The sequence below is a fragment of the Corvus cornix genome, chromosome 10, assembly GCF_000738735.6.
Source record: "Corvus cornix cornix isolate S_Up_H32 chromosome 10, ASM73873v5, whole genome shotgun sequence".
NCBI lineage: Eukaryota > Metazoa > Chordata > Aves > Passeriformes > Corvidae > Corvus > Corvus cornix.
Genome location: NC_046340.1, coordinates 12,339,639 through 12,356,797, shown reverse-complemented (window position 1 = coordinate 12,356,797; position 17,159 = coordinate 12,339,639). Strand labels below are relative to the sequence as shown.

At 48.7% G+C, this 17,159-nt stretch overlaps 1 protein-coding gene across 1 annotated transcript; it reads left to right on the top strand.

The window, feature by feature from the left end:
- Positions 1-122: 122 nt before the first annotated feature.
- Positions 123-15,491, top strand: MORF4L1 (mortality factor 4 like 1). The gene is made up of 13 exons (XM_039557865.1): positions 123-247; positions 1,816-1,862; positions 3,929-3,996; positions 6,151-6,237; positions 6,396-6,476; positions 8,852-8,914; positions 10,615-10,640; positions 11,207-11,295; positions 11,401-11,502; positions 11,949-12,037; positions 13,139-13,311; positions 13,616-13,700; positions 14,809-15,491. The coding sequence occupies exons 1-13, from the start codon at positions 208-210 to the stop codon at positions 14,891-14,893; spliced, it is 1,035 nt and encodes a 344-aa protein (XP_039413799.1). The 5' UTR covers positions 123-207; the 3' UTR covers positions 14,894-15,491.
- The last annotated feature ends 1,668 nt before the right edge of the window (positions 15,492-17,159 follow it).

Here is a 17,159-nt window from a genome sequence, read left to right as displayed (position 1 = left end):
CTCACGGCTCAAGCAGCCACCATTTCTCAGCCAACCCGCCCCCGCACCCCGAGCGGAGCGGAGCGGGGCGGGGAGCCCGCGGACTCCATGTCCCGGCATGCCCGAGCCGCGGCTGCGCGGCGGGGCCGGGCCGGGGAGCGCCGGGGCCGGGCCGGGCAGCGCCGGGGCCCCGCGGGGAGCGGCCGGAGGAGGGACCGGCCCTTATAAATGGCGCCCAAGCAGGACCCCAAACCCAAGTTCCAGGAGGGTGAGTGCGGGCAGGGCCCGGGGCTGCGGGGAGGGAGGGCCCGGGGGTGCCGGGGCCGCGCCCGGCGCGGGGGTCTCGCCCCGGTGCTCGTGGTTCGGGGCCGTTTGGCTTTCATCGCTCCCTGCTCAGCTCTGACGAGGTGGGAAAGCTGAATTCCCGCAGTCTTTGTCCCTTCCTGTCCCTTCTCTTTCCTCCCAATAACACGCGGGCCCTTCCCACCCCGTTATTCCAAACATCTTTCATTTTCCTGCGCGGACACTCATTGGCATTAAAACTGCTGAAATCCCTCAAGTCTGTCGGGATTTTTATTTTAATGCGTTTGAAAGATGGTTATTATTTATTGTTCCCTGGAAGGGAGCCCAGTGCAGGAGGATTCATGAAGGCAGCATTGGATTCCAGCTGTGCCGGAATCCACATCTGCAACAAAGCACCGGGGCTTAGGTGAATGAAGGTGAATTGGGCTTTTTGGGAGGCTTATTCTGCCTATATTTTGCTTTTTAGGTAATGGTTGTAGTTGAGAGTAATATAATAAGATTAATAAAAATAGCAATATGGTTTAAGATGGATGCCCCGTCCCTGGACTGTCCAGGGCCTGGTTGGACAGGGCTTGGAGCAACCTGGGGTAGTGGAAGGTGTCCCTGCCCATGGCGGGGTGGAATGGGATGAGCTTTGGGATAAGGAACAGTGTGTGGATCCAGGGGACAGGCCTTGTGTGAGGGAGCATGAGCCTGCCAGGTTATCATGGAGACAAAGAACCCTTTCTGCACCTCATCTCCCCAAAAACATGAGGCACTGCAGCTTCCAGAAGGAAACGTGTGGACTCAGATGTCCTGTGATAAGTACACTGCAATTCCCACAGTGTAACCACACGATGAGACTCGGCTGTTGAGGAGATAAAACCAGGCTGAAGGACAATCTTATCCTGCTTAAACGCCCCAAAGTGAGGAGATTCTGCTGCTGCTGCACAGCCCCAGCCCGCAGGTCAGGTGGGAAGCAGCAGGGGGGCCTCTCTTCCTGACTTCCCTGAACTGGGAGTGCCAGGGGCTGCTCTTCCTGCGGGAAAAGGACACGGATGGCAGTGGCTTTCACGTGTCAGAAGCTTAAGGTGCAGAGGTAGGATCTTAGGAGAGTGCCCTGGACCAATAACCCCTCAGAGGGGCAGCTTTACCTGCTTGTGCGTGAGCCCAGCCTGGTTTGGGGGCTGCAGCTGGAACTGAGGCTGGGCAGGAGTTCTCAGCCAGGTTTGCTGTGGGATTTGGGAATGTCTGTCAGCTCAGGGAGGGGCAGGAATGTGGGGGTTGGTGCCAGGTGCTGCCAAAGTCACCAGCACTGCTGTTTGTGTGCAGCTGCTCTTGCATGGAGATCGTCAGGGAGCTTTGCTCCAGGGTCGAAATAATCACAGCTCTGATCCCCTTTGGTGGGAGAGTGAATTTGCTTCTCCAGTCAGTACCTTTCTTTGAGCAGCTTCCCAGGCTGCCCCTGGACTGGCTCTGTGTGGTTCCTGATGACACAACTTATGGAAATGGCCCTCTGGAGCTCTGAGCTGTTTGTCTGCGCTTCCCTTGCAGGTGAGCGAGTGCTTTGTTTCCATGGACCTCTCCTTTATGAAGCCAAGGTAGGTGTGTGTGGCTGCAGGTGGCTCTCGCTGCTCCCCAGGAAAACAAGGGAGTGTTTTAGTTTGCCTGCTGTGCCTCTAGACGGGATCAAGGACTGGAACTAAAATTAACAAAAACCTGTCTGAAATCCATTTTAAACCCTGGAGCTCTATTCCAGAACAATTTCAGGAAGCCCAGTGGCACTGTGCAGCTATGCTGGTAAGCTCCCAGAGGCTGTTGGAATATCCCAGAACACTGGGGAGCCTTTGTGCCTGCAGGATTTGGTGCCTGAGCTGCTCTGTCACCTGCACCTGGAGCTTCCTCAGGGGGAGGCGGCTGAATACAGCCTGTGGTCTTCAACACCACCAGTGCCCAGGAGAAGCTGCATTGCAGTGACAAAGGAAGTGGCATTCCCAGTTCTGGCTTTTAGACCACAAGAACCTGCACTGTGCATTTGTGCCCCTGCTGCCTCAGTGTTACTGCAGGCACAGCTCTGGGTTTAAGTGCTCCCACTCCCTCTGAAAGAGAAAGAAAGAGCTCTTATAGCTGTGTGGGTCAGAAGGCTTGCAGAAATTCCTGGGGTACCTCAGGCAGGGATTTAAATCCTTTAGGATTTAGTGTCAGTAAATGTTAACACAGGGAGGCAGGAGAAACACTTGACTTCTCTCTTCAGGAGAAAGAGTTGTTGTAATGCTTAAATAACACCCAGAGCACTGAGAGGGTTTGGGCTGCTCTAAACCATTCCCACTTTGGTGTTCCTGCTCTGCTCTCTGCCATCTCTGGAACAGGAGGATGAGGTTGTTGGGAATGTGTGCTCGGGGTTGTTGTGCCAGTGCCTGCAGAGGGGAGGGTGATTGAGGCTTCTGGTTCTGAGGAAATAACCTTGTGTCACTCAAACAGCCCAGAGCTGGACAGCAGTTGTGCTTGCCCATGCTGTGTCCCTCCTTTTTCCGGAGTGGAATGAGTGTTGCAGGATCAGGCTGTGCCAGCTGGGTGCTGGAAGGGATTTCCCAGCTCACAAGTAGCTTTTGTTTGGCTGTTTGTGTTGAGTGGGTCCTTCTGAGTTCGTGCACTGGCAGAATGAACTTGAAGTTTAATTTTATAAGGTTTTATTTGTTTATTTTAAAGGATTTAATTTTAAAAGCTGCTTTGTCAGTAGTAATGACTAATAACCTTGGCTTTCTCCCTACTCCTTTGATCTGTTTTTCTCAAGTGGTTCTCAGTCCAGCAGTTTTTGTTCCTGACCACATCCTTGGTGTCCCACACCAAGGTGGTCAGAGCAGCTCTTTGTGTTGGAGCAGTGTGAGGGCTTGTGGCAAACAGGAGCTGATTGTGCATCTCTGCAATGCAGAGTTAAAGGAGATTCACTTCAGGCCCTTCTAACCTCCAGCACGGAAAATATTTTGCCACAGAACTATATTTGAGTCATCTTTTGTTTCATACTCAGCCCCTTTATTCTCCAAAACAAGTAGAGACAGGCACAGGCTGTGTGTGGCTGTGTTTAATTCAGGCTGTCAGAGCAAGCCACTGGTGCAGCAGAGGATCCTGCAGGAGCAGGAGAACCTTAGTCCTGGGTGCAAGTCCACGTGAGCCTGGATTTAAGTTCCCTATGTGGCATTTTGCAGGTGTTTCCTGAAACAGGTTCCTCTCTGGCAATAGTTCTTAGTTGAAGAGGGTACAGCACAGTGCGGTGTTGAGAAAATGTAGAGCCAAAGGTTCGCCCTCTCAAACACTTAGAGGTGGCTCTGCATGCCAAGAAAATACCAATTATAACTCCTGTGAGTAGTTTTTACTTCAAAGGAAGAAAAACTCCTTTTAAAGAGACTCAAATCTGGAGCCCTGGAGGGGCACCCTGCAGGTTTTACAGCAGCCTCATTCTGTCACTGCTCAGGGGGGCAGTGGCAGCTCAATCTCAGCACCTCCAGAACAGGACTTGAACTCCCTGGAGGAAGTGTTGAGTTGGTGGATTTAATTGGTACAGCCAAGAAGTTCAGGGGCAGGGGAAACTCTGCAAGCTAAAGCAGCAAAGCTCCCTGAGACCTCCTTGTTTTCTCTGGGACTGACTGACCTTTCTTCTCTGTTCCAGTGTGTAAAGGTTGCCATAAAGGACAAGCAAGTGAAATACTTTATCCATTACAGTGGTTGGAATAAAAAGTAAGTACTGCATGAAATGAAAGCAGGATTTCTCTTTCCTTTGCAGGGAGATGCTTTGTTTGAGTGTGAGCTGGGTGCAGCAGCACTGCCACATCTCTGCTGTTGGCAGATTGTCTGGGATTGACTAGAATTTTATATTTTAGATTTTATACCTAAGCTGATGATTTATGTAACACAAAGAGAACGTTGCCAAACTGGCCATTTCCTGCAGAGCTGTCAGGAGGGAGTGCTCTGGAATGTTCTGGGTGTTCAGGGTGGGTAACACTGGAACTCCTCCCTGGCAGAAATGTCTGCCATGAAAACTTCCTTGTTATGCCTCGGTAGGAAAGGCAGCTCCTACTGAGGTGGGGCAAAACCACTCAAATACCCTTCCCTCGCCTTTTACCCCAGGTTTGGCAGGGGATTTTGGGGCACAGCTTGCTGAGGGCTGTATTCAGGCTGGCTGGATTAGCAGCAGGTGTAGCCTGTGTTTCAGTTCCAGCCTCTCAAAGTAAACTTGCAGATACTTTTCCCTCCTGCAAAACTGGCAGGATTCCAGGTGAGAGATGGCTGAGGATTTCAGGCACCTCTGTGAGATAAATGCTGAGCCCATTAAAGGTGAGAACTTCATGAGGTTGTTATATTGATGTACTTTTTCCCCATTTTTTGAGTTGTTTTCTACCACTCGGTTTGAATTCAGGAGAAGTGGAGGTTTTTTCCTAAGCGATTAAAAACCTCGGCTCTTCAGACCCAGAAGTCTCAGAGCACAGTTTCCTGTTTGGTTTGGTTTCATTTCAATGCTGAGAACTCTTAGTCATAGCAGCCTTGATCTCTGTGCTGTGACTAAAAGCTGAGCCTCATGTTTTAGATGTGACTTTTAATTGTATCCGCTCCCCCTCCTGCCAGAGGGACAGGGGATGTTTCAGCGTAAACACAACACTTACAGGAGCGTAATCAGTTTGTGTGGCGGCTTCTCTTAATGAGGCAGCATAAATTTGGCCCTTCCTTCCCTTACTTATGCCATGAAGGGGGCCAGAAGTGGTGTCCTGATCCCGCTTTTCTTGCTTGTGCTGTTTGAGTTTTATTTTTTGCCTTCAAGCTTCCAATTAAGTACATTAAAAGTGGCGTTGCTGCAAGAGCCAGGGCAGCACAGCCTTCATTTGGCCTTCTGCAGCTGTAATGGCCTGACTTGGAATTGTTTTGCCAATATCAACATTCAGGATACCAAAAAGCTTTGTCACCGTGGGACGTAAATGTGTCACCATGGGGTATAAATGTGTCACACCTCTTCTGGAAGGTCTCTTGCAGCTGGACAGGCAGGAGTGGGATAAGTGGCTTAAACAGCTGAGCAAAGCACTGCCCAAACCCCACAATCTTTGGGTACAGCTGGAGATGCTTCTCTGCAGTTTTTAGATGCTGCCCTTGTCTTTTGTCTACCCTCTGAAGTCCTGGTGCTCCTGTAGCAATATTGGTTTGGTTTGGCCATGTGATGCTCCAAGACTGGCAGCTACTGAAAAATGGCACAGAACTCTTTATAGAGCTTTACCTGATGCACTTCAGAATACCTTGGCCACTTTTAATGTGTTTTATTTGAGATAAGTTGTCAGATTGCTCAGCTGAGCCACTCTTTGTTGAAGTGGAATTCCTGCTAGTAATGGCAATTTCCCCAACACCTGTTCTCTTAAATCGTTCACTTCAGATTCTTCAAATATTCATGCCATCTTGGTTTCCTTCACAGACAGAAATCAGAGCTCTTCTCCTTACAGTAAGATCCTATTGCTGAATTTGTTAACCTATAAAATGTTGAAATAGAAAAAGGAAACTTTCTCAGTAATATATTATGGATACAGATATCCCATAATTATGTAAGCATAGAATATTTTTTTTCCCGTGATGCTTCCTTTGAATTTAAGACAGTGTTCTCCCTCCTACATTGCCCATACTTCAAGTTTGGGAAACTGGAACTGACAGAGGGTTACACTTCCCTAGAGAAATCATTCCAGCTCCAGTCAGTGGGGAATGTTTGGTAACTTTGACCTTGACTTGTGCCAGTCCATGATTTGACACAAAGCAGAGTTTAGTCTTGAATTCTGTGAAGCTTTTAATTGGCTGTTGTGTGTAGAAGGCAATCATGGGATGGTTTTAAGTAATGATTGATCTCTGGGTTTTTTCCAGCTGGGATGAATGGGTTCCAGAAAGCAGAGTGCTCAAATACGTGGACACCAACCTGCAGAAACAAAAAGAACTCCAGAAGGCCAACCAGTGAGTAGTGTGGAAGAAGTGCTTGTCAGGGAATACTTGTTCAACTGAGCTTCAATCAGGTTATCTAGTTATCAGGGGAAAATAATGAGTTTCAAACCAAAATCAAAGAAGCTTCTTTTTCCACCAAAATCTTATTTCTGAATATGCTCTGTTTAAAGGGAACAATATGCAGAGGGGAAGATGAGAGGAGCTGCTCCGGGCAAGAAGACTTCTGGTCTGCAGCAGAAGAATGTTGAAGTGTAAGATTCTTTTTATTTAAAAATGAAAAACCCAAACAAGGCAAGTCACCCCCAAACCCTGCCCAAAATACCTCCCAAACTTTTGCTTGTCAGTTTTACTATTAATGGCTCTGCAGGTCAACTCCATTTCTCGTGGCACAGCCTGTGCAGAAGCTGTTTAATGGTATCAAAAAGGCCTTTGTTAAAGTATTTTATTTAAAATGCCTTTTAGATGGTACAGAGTTAATGTTGAGTTGAGATGCTGAGTAGACACACTCTGCATTTTTCTCACTTTATTCCATTTAAGTTGGTGACTTGACACTCAGAAAGCGGTGATTGCTCATTATTCTTGTATATCTCAGTAAAATCAGTTTCTCTATAGAATTTCCCAGTTCTTCCAAGCACTTTGGAATAAAATCCTTACAATGCCTTGCCTTCTCATGGTAGAGTTGTCAAAACTGCATTTAAAGAGTCTTTCTTTGGCTGGTTTTGACAAAACTAAACCAATAAATACACCATTAAAAAGGAGTTTGCATCTGAAGAGACCAGAAGCAAGCTCAGGCATCTACTAGAAAAACTTAATTTGAGCTGTGACTGTCAGATTCCCTTCACTCCATCCTTTTGGTGTTTCAGGGCAGATGGCAGATTTTATGGTAGATTTTCAGACAGTCAGTCCAGCTCTGCTCGTTTATCATCTTCTGTTTGGGCAGGGTTTCACTTAATGATGAACATGGCCTTACTAATGGGATGTTTTGAATTCCTAACTTCATTTGTGATTCTGGCCTTCACAAGGAAGCTGCTGAAATGCCATCCCTTCTTCAGAAGTGGATTTGGCAGCAGCCTCAGGTTTCATGTCTCATTCAGGGGCAGGTTTGTTATGAAATGTGAATCATTGCTTTGAGGAGTGCAGCTCAGGTGGGGACAGGGAACTGGGTTTTGCTCTGGATCCTGGAGCAGTTTCACTTTGGGATTAGCCAAAGCCTGGCCAAGGCTGTAGCTGGCTCCTGGTCTGGGGAAAAGGGATCCCAGTGGATATGCTGGACCCTGGTGCTGGCTGGATGCTCCCCTGTGCTCCGGTGCTCCAGGTCAGGTGAGTTCTGCCAGCCCAGGACCAACCTCTCACAGGGACCAGTCGCTGCCTGTCCTCATGTGGGGTCAGACAAAACCCAGCCCAAAGCTGTGTAGGCAGCTGATAACGAGTGTCATTAAAATCTAATTAAAACAGGTCTAAATGATGACCATTCCTAATCTGGCTGCTTAAGGGGTTGTTGCACCTGAGTCTCCTGTGTGAGTGGTGGGAGGGGAGCTGATTGTGGGTGTGACTCAGTGGTGAATGTGTGTGGTTTGCACCGAAGAGAGGAGGGCAGGAGGGACTGCAGGGGAGGTGCCACTGCTGCCACTTTGAGTCACCAGGGATGGGAGCAGGGGGGTTCTCCTCTCTGCCTGGGTGAACTCTGAGTGGTCACCTGGGCCTAAAGTTAGAGCTGGCTTCATCCTCTCACCCCACCCAGGGCTGTGTCCAAGGGAGGCCCAATGGCAAAGATGCCTCTGGGTTGAGCCCCTGTGTGAGGATAAACTTAAACCACCTTACCAGGCCTGACCTCACTCCTGGCTGAAGCCAGTTTTGGGGTGGGAGGGCCTTGGCTTTCTGCTGCCGTCGCTGCTCTGAGCTTTTATGGTGTCTCCAGCAGGGCAGGTGTAAGGTAATTATGTGAAACTTCTGTTTCATGTTATTGGAAAAACTGATTCCTTGAGTTGGGAAAAGGCAGAGGGAAAGCAGCAGCCTGGCTTGGGGGACGTGAGTTAGAGCAGGTCCTGTGTGCTTCTTGCACTGATCTTGCTCTTCATCTCTGGGAGTGCCACATCCAGCACATCCCTCTGAACTACAGCTGCACTGTTTCCAACAGTTTCTTCCCTTCTTGGAGGCTGAGGGAGAGGAAATGCTCTGACTTGCCCTGGGTTGTGTTCCTCTTATATCTGCTCACAGCTAAAGGCGAGAGGGCTTCTGGAAAATCCCAAAATACACTTCCAAAATCAAACTTTTGGATTGTTCCCTTGTACATTTGAGCTCATTGCTGATAAATAAAGTACTGGTGGTGGGGAGGGGGAGAAACTGTTCACACAACTGTTCTAAAAGGGTAACACTGCCCACCTCTGTGGGCCTCAGAATTTACCTTTTGTGGCACTCCTGGAGGATCTGAGGGAAAGGTAATTTATATTCTAAAATTTATTATTCAGATAACCAAGCAATAATGTCACTAATGTAAGCACAGCTTATGCTCCAGGAATGTTCAGTAGTGATATGCTGCCAGAAATGCAAATGTTTGGCTCCTGGGCTCGTGTGAAGGCTGCCCAGGAGCTCTGACCCTGTCTCCAACCTGCTGCGCTGTCCCCAGGTTTTTCCGGCGGGATGGAGCCCACACTGTTTGCTGCTTGGAGACCCCGGCCATCTCCACACGGTAAGTGAGGCATGGGCTGTCACAGCAGGGCTGCCACCCCAGCATCCCACCCTCCCTCTTTCCTGGTTTCTGGACAGACCCTGGGAGCCCTCGGCGGTCCTGGGGTAGTTTGGCAGCAGGGCCCTGTTTGGGGTTAGTTAAAGCCCCTTTCCAGTTCCTCTGCCCTGCATCTTTTTGGCTGGGCTGGGTACAGTGGGAGGACACTCCCTGCGTCCAAATGACTCCAGACTTTTGGCACTGGATCCTTCTAGAAGGTTCCAGGGGCCTGCCTGCTTCCTGAAGCCTGGAGTTCATGGAAACCAGTAACAAAGAGTTTTCTGGAGCCTTGGGAGCAATGCTGGTGTTGGAAGGGAGAGCTCAGCACCTGCTCCTTGTATTGTATTTTGAGTCTGTTCAGAGCAACTGTTCTGCAAACTGCAGCAACTGGCTCCAAACACTTTGAAGCAATCTGTGATCAAATAGAAATATGCATGAAATGCAGGTTGGGTTTAAAATAATTACTCATCTTCTGATAACTGGAAGCTGTAGCAGAAAAAATGTGTAGTTAAAGCAGGTTTTATGGCTGCCTATGCAACACCTTCTGACTCTGTTAAATGTAGCTCTGCTGAATTCCGACTTCCACGAGTTTATTCTATGTTTCATGGGCCTAAAAATCAGGAAACAGTCAGAGTTAATGGGTGCTTGAAAAATAGGAGGAGTAACTAAGTGTTCTGGAGGGAAGATATGGCACTGAATAACTAATTAGGGAATAACATCTGGTTTTAAATTCTTAATGGAGTTTAAAAAAACTCTGATTCTGTTCTAATTGTTAACATTATTTTTATCTTGTGAATTAATCCTGGGAAGGACTCCCTCTTCCCCCCTGTTGACTTTGGGTTTGGAAGAAAAGCCTTTCTCTTCAATGCACCAGTCCACTATTAGTGACTTAACTTGGGATTGCTCCCTCTGAGGGATGAGATTTATCCTGCCCACAGTTTCAGCCTCATTTCAGCTTTTCTGACTTTAAACAAACCCTTTACTCTTCCTATCTCCAGCCCTTCCTCAGAACTCTGCCTATTTCCTGGCCCTGATAAATGCAGTTCAGAGCCTGAAAACAAGAGTCACTTGAGAGAGTGCTGAATTTCCAAGGAATCAGTGTTGGACTGGTAGAGGTTTATCCACCCAATGCCCAGCTTTTGAGCAGTTGATGCAGGCTGCTGTTGGCAGGGAGCAAACTGAGAATGAGTAGTGGTAGTCCAGGTAAAACTTCCTGAAAATGGGTAGTAAGTAGACAAAGTACTCCTGAATCTTCCCTCCGCTGCAGTGGTAAAACTGGAGGGTTTTTTCAGTCTTTTACTGGAAGTTAATTCAGCTGAGTGAGATTTTTCTGGGAATTCCCAGCACTCCTGTTTCCTTGTGCCATATTCTGTCTGAGATAAAACAGCTACAAATCTCTTGTAGTTCTCCAAGAGCACTTGGAAAGGACAAAACATCCCAAAAATGGTGAATTCTAACCTGTTCCATGAAGAATCTTGTGGTACCACAGCTCTGAAGCCAAGTCATAGCTTGTGTTTCTTCTGTGTGTCCTTAGCTAAGCACTGCCCAGGCCCCTGCAGATCTGCTCCCTGTGCTGAATGCTTGAAACATTTTCTGGCTTTCTGCTGTGGCTTCCTTAAGTGCCACTCTCTTGATATGTGCAATAATTTGTGTTCTTCTTGCAGGAAAACAAAAAAGAACAAGCAGAAAAGTAAGTGTGTCTTATTTTGCATCTGTGTGGGTCTCTCTAGTGAAGGATTCGTAGCTGAAATAAGACCTTCAGTCTGCCCCAATAATTCACTGCCACCTTGTGCTGTCCTTCCTGGACTCCTGGGGCTCTCTGCTCAGGAGGGGGAAGGGTCACACTTTTGTTGTTGGCACAAAAATCTACTTGTTTCAGTCTGTCAGGATTTTGAGCTCTTGCAATTGAAAAGCAAAGTTGATCTGATGAAATAATTTCCTAAGTCAAACTTAGGTTTTCTTTTTGAGATAGCGATGTGACACAGCTGCAAAGGTGAGCTGCTGGGTCCAAAAATTCTCCCCCAAAAATATGACAGACTGGTTTGGTTCTAGTGCAGAGACCTCCCTCAGATAAGTGTCAGTGCAGCAATTTAAACTGGCACAAATGGGGGACTCCCAGAACACAAGTAATATTTGAAACAACAAAAAACCCAACAGGTGCAAAGGTGATCTGAAAAAAATCTGAGCTTTACTCTGAAATTCTTCTCCTAAATCTTCTCTGCTGTTTTTTCCTGCTACTGTCTGTGCTGTGCACAGCTCCAGGCATTGGAGAGGGGAGCAGCACCAGTGAGACTCCCCAGCCTCCCAGGAAGAAGAGGGCTCGGGTAGATCCAACAGTTGAAAGTGTGAGTGTTTTCCATTCCCTCCCAGGGATTTTGGGTGCAAAACAGAAGGGTGCTCTGCTCCCAATTAGTATCTGCGAGTAATTAGTCTGGCTTGGCTTTTCTCAGGAAGAAACGTTTATGAACAGAGTTGAAGTGAAGGTGAAGATCCCGGAAGAGCTGAAGCCGTGGCTGGTGGATGACTGGGACTTGATCACCAGGCAGAAACAGGTACCTGTGGAAATGCTGCCCAGCTCTGGGGGACAGCTGTGTGTGTTGCTGTGGAGCTGTCACTCTGGGCCTGGCTTTACTGGAACCATCTCATTTACCAGTTCATCAGCAGGTTGCTGTTGAGCAGCACAAGTGTTAAGTGGACACATGGATATAGTCAGAGAATCCTGGAATGATTTGGGTGGGAAGGGACCTTAAATCTCATCCAGTTCCAGGCCCTGCCATGGGCAGGGACCCCTTCCACTATCCCAGGTTGCCCAGCTTGGTTGGGGATTTTAATGCCCAGCTAAAACTGTTGGTGGAGTTCCTTTCATAACCTGTACCAGCTTAACCTGCTGATTTCATCCTAGAAGTGTCCTGGTGAGAAAGGGTTTCAGTTCAGCTTCCAGGTGTAAATGTCTGCAAAAATGAGACAAACTTGTATTTGTTCTGTTTTGCTTTTGTAGCTCTTCTACCTCCCTGCCAAGAAGAATGTGGACTCCATTTTAGAGGATTATGCAAACTACAAAAAATCCCGAGGAAATACCGATAACAAGTGAGTAGTGGTCACTGCCAGCCTTAAACACTTCCTTGGCTGCTGTTGTTGGACTTGGATTCCATGGAAAATGGAATAAGGTTGTGAAACCCAGCCCAGCCCCAGATCCAGTGCCCTGTTCTAAGCCCAAGGAGATGGAGGTGTTCAGAAACCCTGAGAGAGTAATTCCAGACTGCAGTTCTGCTTTCTGGATATGATTTCTGCTTCCCCACTTGCCCTAAGCCTTTTCCTGAAGGAAGCTGATAGAAACTTCCCAGAAAAGCTGTGTGGGGAGAGCTCAGTGCCCCTGGGCTCCCTCACAAGCCCAGGGCTGGGGGCCAGGGAGGTGCACGAGAACTTGTACATACTCAGATGGGCAAAGCTAATTATTGTTTGTAATTACCCCAGCAATCAGCCCTGAGCAAAACAAGGTGTGTTTACTCTGCAGGAAACTTTCATGTTTGAAAGGGAGAACAGAAGGGGGAAGTAATTTTCTTCCATTCAAGAGGAAGCAGATTATTGACTTGTCAGGGTGTTTTAACCTCCTTGATGTAATTGTCCTGATGCCAGTTCTAAATTTGTTGGCAGGGTGGGGTTGAGGGTTGTGCTCCTCAGTGTCACTGCCAGTTCTTGTACAGGCAGGGTGAGGTTGGAGGCCTGCAGGAATCTGGCAGGAGAGGCCTGGGAGGAAGGGAGCAGGTGCCTGAAATGTTGGGGGGCTATCCCTCTGTTCAGTGCAATTAATTCAGTATTGTCCTTTGAACCTGGTGTGAGCTGGAATGAGCTTTGGGTGACAAGAGAAAAGCTGCTGAATGTCCCCAGTGCTGCCTGTGGCTTCGGAAGGGCTGCTCCCAGAGTGCACCTCTTGGACAGGATGACTGAAAACTGCTGCTCTTGGTTTGCCTAAATCCCGGCTCAGGTCAGAACTGCCCATTTTCCAGAGAGGTCTGGAATTGCACTCCTCCCTGTGGCTGTAGATTTTAAGGTCTCCAGACAAATTTCCTTGCAAGATCTGAATGCCTGTGAAAGACCCTCCCGATTTTGGTGGTCTCCCCAAGCCAAGCCTGGAGCAGTCCTTGGTTTGGTGCTTGGAGCAGGCCTAGCAGAGCTCTCTGTCCCCAGGGAATATGCTGTCAACGAGGTGGTGGCTGGCATTAAGGAGTATTTCAATGTCATGCTGGGCACTCAGCTGCTGTACAAGTTCGAGAGGCCCCAGTACGCCGAGATCCTGGCGGATCACCCGGATGCTCCGATGTCCCAGGTCTACGGTGCCCCACACCTCCTGAGGCTCTTTGGTGAGTGCCACCTGGGGGGCTGAGGAAGAGCAGTGGGAAGTGTTCAAGTGCTTCTTTCCCTCTCTCCAGTCTGTGACAGGCAGCTCTGAAGTGTGGGTTCATTCTCTCCTTGTCCATGTATCCAAAAGGCTCAGAGCCATTGGGAGGCTTGGGATGGAAATGGGTTTTTAAGTCTGGTTGGTTTAGGTGAGCTTGTATATATTGGAATAGATTCCTGGGCTGCTTTTCTGTGCTACTGTAAAGTTGTGGAGTTCAACAACAACTTGAAGCAGTGTTTGTGACAAGTGTCCTTCCTTTGGAGCAGTGCGGATCGGAGCCATGCTGGCCTACACGCCCCTGGATGAGAAGAGTCTGGCTTTGCTCTTAAACTACTTGCATGACTTCTTAAAGTGAGTACTTGGGAGGTCTTCCAGCAAGAAGGAGAAAGGTCAGGGAGCTCAGGCTGCTGTGAGGCTGCTCCTTTTCAGTGAATTGTTGTAGAACTGGGGCCTGTGTGTGGGATCTTCCCCACGGCTGCCATGAAGCCTCTCAGACTCCACTTCTCTGGTTCTGTTAATCTGCACTTCTACCCCGTCCCGTCTGCTCCTTGTTGCAAAATAAATGCTTCGACATTTATTTATAGCTGCTAAAAAAAGCAGATGATAATTCCAGCAAGCTATTAAATTACACAATAGTTACTCAACAACAATTGAGCAAATGTTTAAAAACTGATGAACTTTAGGAATGTTATTTCTGGGACAGACTGTCACTGGGGCTTTAGTGTGCTATGGTACCCTGTAGCCATGGGATGTTAAGGAGGAAAACATCCTGATAATAATAAAACGCTTTAATGTGAAATGAGGTGAGCTTTAAGGCCCCTTCCAACCCAAACCATTCCAGGATTCTATGATTAGGAGCTATTGGAAGCTGAAAGAAAACCCTCACTAAATTGAGGATGTCCTTGCAGCAGAGCTTGACAGGAATCAGCCTGGTAGTCAGGGAAAACCTGCTCTGGGGGATAGCCATGGTCTTCTGGGGCAGTCTGAGGTAAATGCAGGTGCTGAAGAATTCTGGCTGTGAGGTAGAAATGTGAACCCAGTGACCAGAAATCCTGAACCCATTCCATGAGAATTAATGGCACATAACTCTTACCTTTGTGCAGACAGAGCTTCCTGGTGTCCTGTTCCCTGCCCCTGCTCCTTTGAGTAGAGCAGTAGCAAATCGATTCTTGGTACAGCAGCTGCCTGAACCTCAAATATCAATGGCTTCATCCTGTTAATCCCGAGCTGCCTGAGCTCACCTGGAGCCAGAGGTGCTTGGCAGCTTGTTTGGAATGGCTTTTTGGCTGAGCTGTCAGATCTGTAAGTGCTTGGCAGAGCTGACGTGAGCAGCTACGTGTGGGACTGGTGCTTCTCAAACCCTGTTGTGTGTCTGGGCAAACACCGCCTGATTCACAAATCCACTGAAAAACAGAGAATTTGGGCAAGAAGTAATGTAACATTTTTGTTATTTTTGTAGGTACTTAGCAAAGAATTCCTCTGCATTGTTCAGTGCCAGTGACTATGAGGTGGCTCCTCCGGAGTACCACCGGAAAGCGGTGTAATCCCACTTTTCCATGGAGCAAGAGTTGGATCCTGCACCACTGTCCACTTCTGCATCCCGTCCTTCACCTCCCCATCACACAGCTCCTGTAAACATAAAGTGAATAAAGTTGTGTGTGTGAAATGGAACTGCCACGTAAGTTCGGAAGATTTCTTGTTCTCCAATGGAATTTCTTGTCCTGAAGTGGAAGCTCGGAGCTCCTGGGAGCTCTGTGGTGTTTCTGGCTTGATGTTTGCATCGCTGGGATGTAGAGGAATGTGTTCTGGTGTGTCATTGTCTGAACTCAGTGCTCATAGGGCTGCTCTCCCCAGAGGCTTGGCCTCACTTACCCGCTTTATTCCATAGTAATGACAGACCCACGAGGGCTGTGTCACCTGTGTTGGTGCTATTGACTGTCTCACTCACCCCAGTGACTTTTTGGTGTTGGAAGTTCGATGTTTGGTTCATAAATGTCTGCTTTTCTTGGGGTAGTTGAAGGACTGTGACTTTTTTTATATTCTAACAATAGGAAAATGCATTCTCATCTCGTAGTGTTTGCAAGTGTTGGTCTTTCGCAGAGCTGTTTTACAGATCTGCAAATAAACTTTTTTAATTTCAAATGTGGTTTCTGATGTTTGTGTTTGCATCAGTCACTGCTGTGTGAGTGTCCTGGCCAGGCTGATCCAAGGGAATGAGGGGTTTGGATCTCAAAGCCATTGCAGGACTTGGCTGGGCTCTGAGTAGCTGCTCTTTCCAGGCAAAGTACCAGGTTTTAATCACAGATGTTACTGCAGGAAGCCACAGTGTCCAGGGATCTGGGACCTGTCCTGCCCCAGGGCTGGTCTGGTGCAGCTGGGGTGGGACTGAGCCTTTCCTGCGGGGGCTGAGGGGCAGGAGGGTCCCACACGTGTCCCCAAAATGGGCTGTGCTCTCCCAGCACCTGCTGGGGGTGAGGATGGGCTGGGCTGCTCGGGGCTGAGGGAAGGTGTGAGCACATTCCCTGGACAGGAATCCAGCAGGGTCCTGTCCCACCCTGCCCTGGTGCCCTGCTGTCCTGTGTCCTAGCACAACGCCTAGTGGTGCTAGGGCTGGGATGGTCCGGTTAGATAAGGAGCTGTTTGAAAGAGCAGTAGGATCTGCTGTTACATGGAAAAAGAACAATATTGAGCAATAGGGTGAGGGGAAGTTGCCATGGAAACTGAGGCAGGGCTGGGAGCAGCTGTGGCACTTCCAAGGCAGGTTCCTACTTGGAATTCTGTTCAGGGCAGGCAGGGAGTAGGGAAGGGGCACTGTGGGTTCCCTGCTCAGCTCTGGGCTGGGCTGGAGCCGTGTGGGAAGAAGGTGGGTGCTCCTCTGGTTCCTGGTGCTGTTCCAATCACTGTCTGCTCACCTCAGCATTGTTAATTAGCTGCTGCTCGTTATTTATCCTGGCCATTACCCGGAGCCAGGATCATGTTCCAATCTGAACAATGGATTTATCCTTTGCCAGCTGCCCCAAGAGTGGAAATGGCCTTTTGCTGTCAGTGCTCGTGTTCACAGAACAGTGTTTATACCAAGGCCCGTTCGGATTTTCTGGTGATTCTGTTTCATGTGGGAAGGTCCCTGGGGTCCTGCTGAAAAACCTAGGTTCCCAGGGAGAGGACACCTGGTACCGTGTTGCCCCTCTGAGCTGGGAGCCTCTGCTCCTTCCAGCTCCTCCTGGGAAGGGTGAACTCTTCCGGGCTGGCCGGAGGAATCATCGGCTTCCAGGCAGTGATTTCACAGAACTGTTTAAGTTGGAAAAGATCTCTCAGATCATGGATTCCATGCCAAGCCCGGAGTAAGTGCCCTGCTGGAGGTCAGGCTGGGTCTCACAAGGTGAAGGGTTACAACATGTGCCTTGTACCCACACAAATAAAAGCTCCTGCTCCCAGTGCTCTGGGATGTGCATGTTCTTTTCCAAGGCACAGCAGCCTCAACCACTGCTCTGAGGTTGGATCACTGGTAGGGACTCATCTTTAGCCCAGTTTTTTGAGCTAGATCTGGGATAGAGGGATGGGAGCTGTGCCAGCATCCCTGTGTTTAGTTTGTAGATCCCTGGAGAGCTGGAAGATGAGCTAAGAGCCTGTGGGTACCCTCAGACCCCACAGAGGCTGGGTGTGCTCATCATTGTGGTTCCTCAGGCAGGGCTGTACCCACTGGAAAGCTGAGGAGTTTGTAGAGCAGAAAATTACATCTTTGCAAGGATGGACTACTGGGGGCCAAGCCCAGTGCCCAGGAAGGGAGGCTCTTGGAAGTGGAGTCCCTGG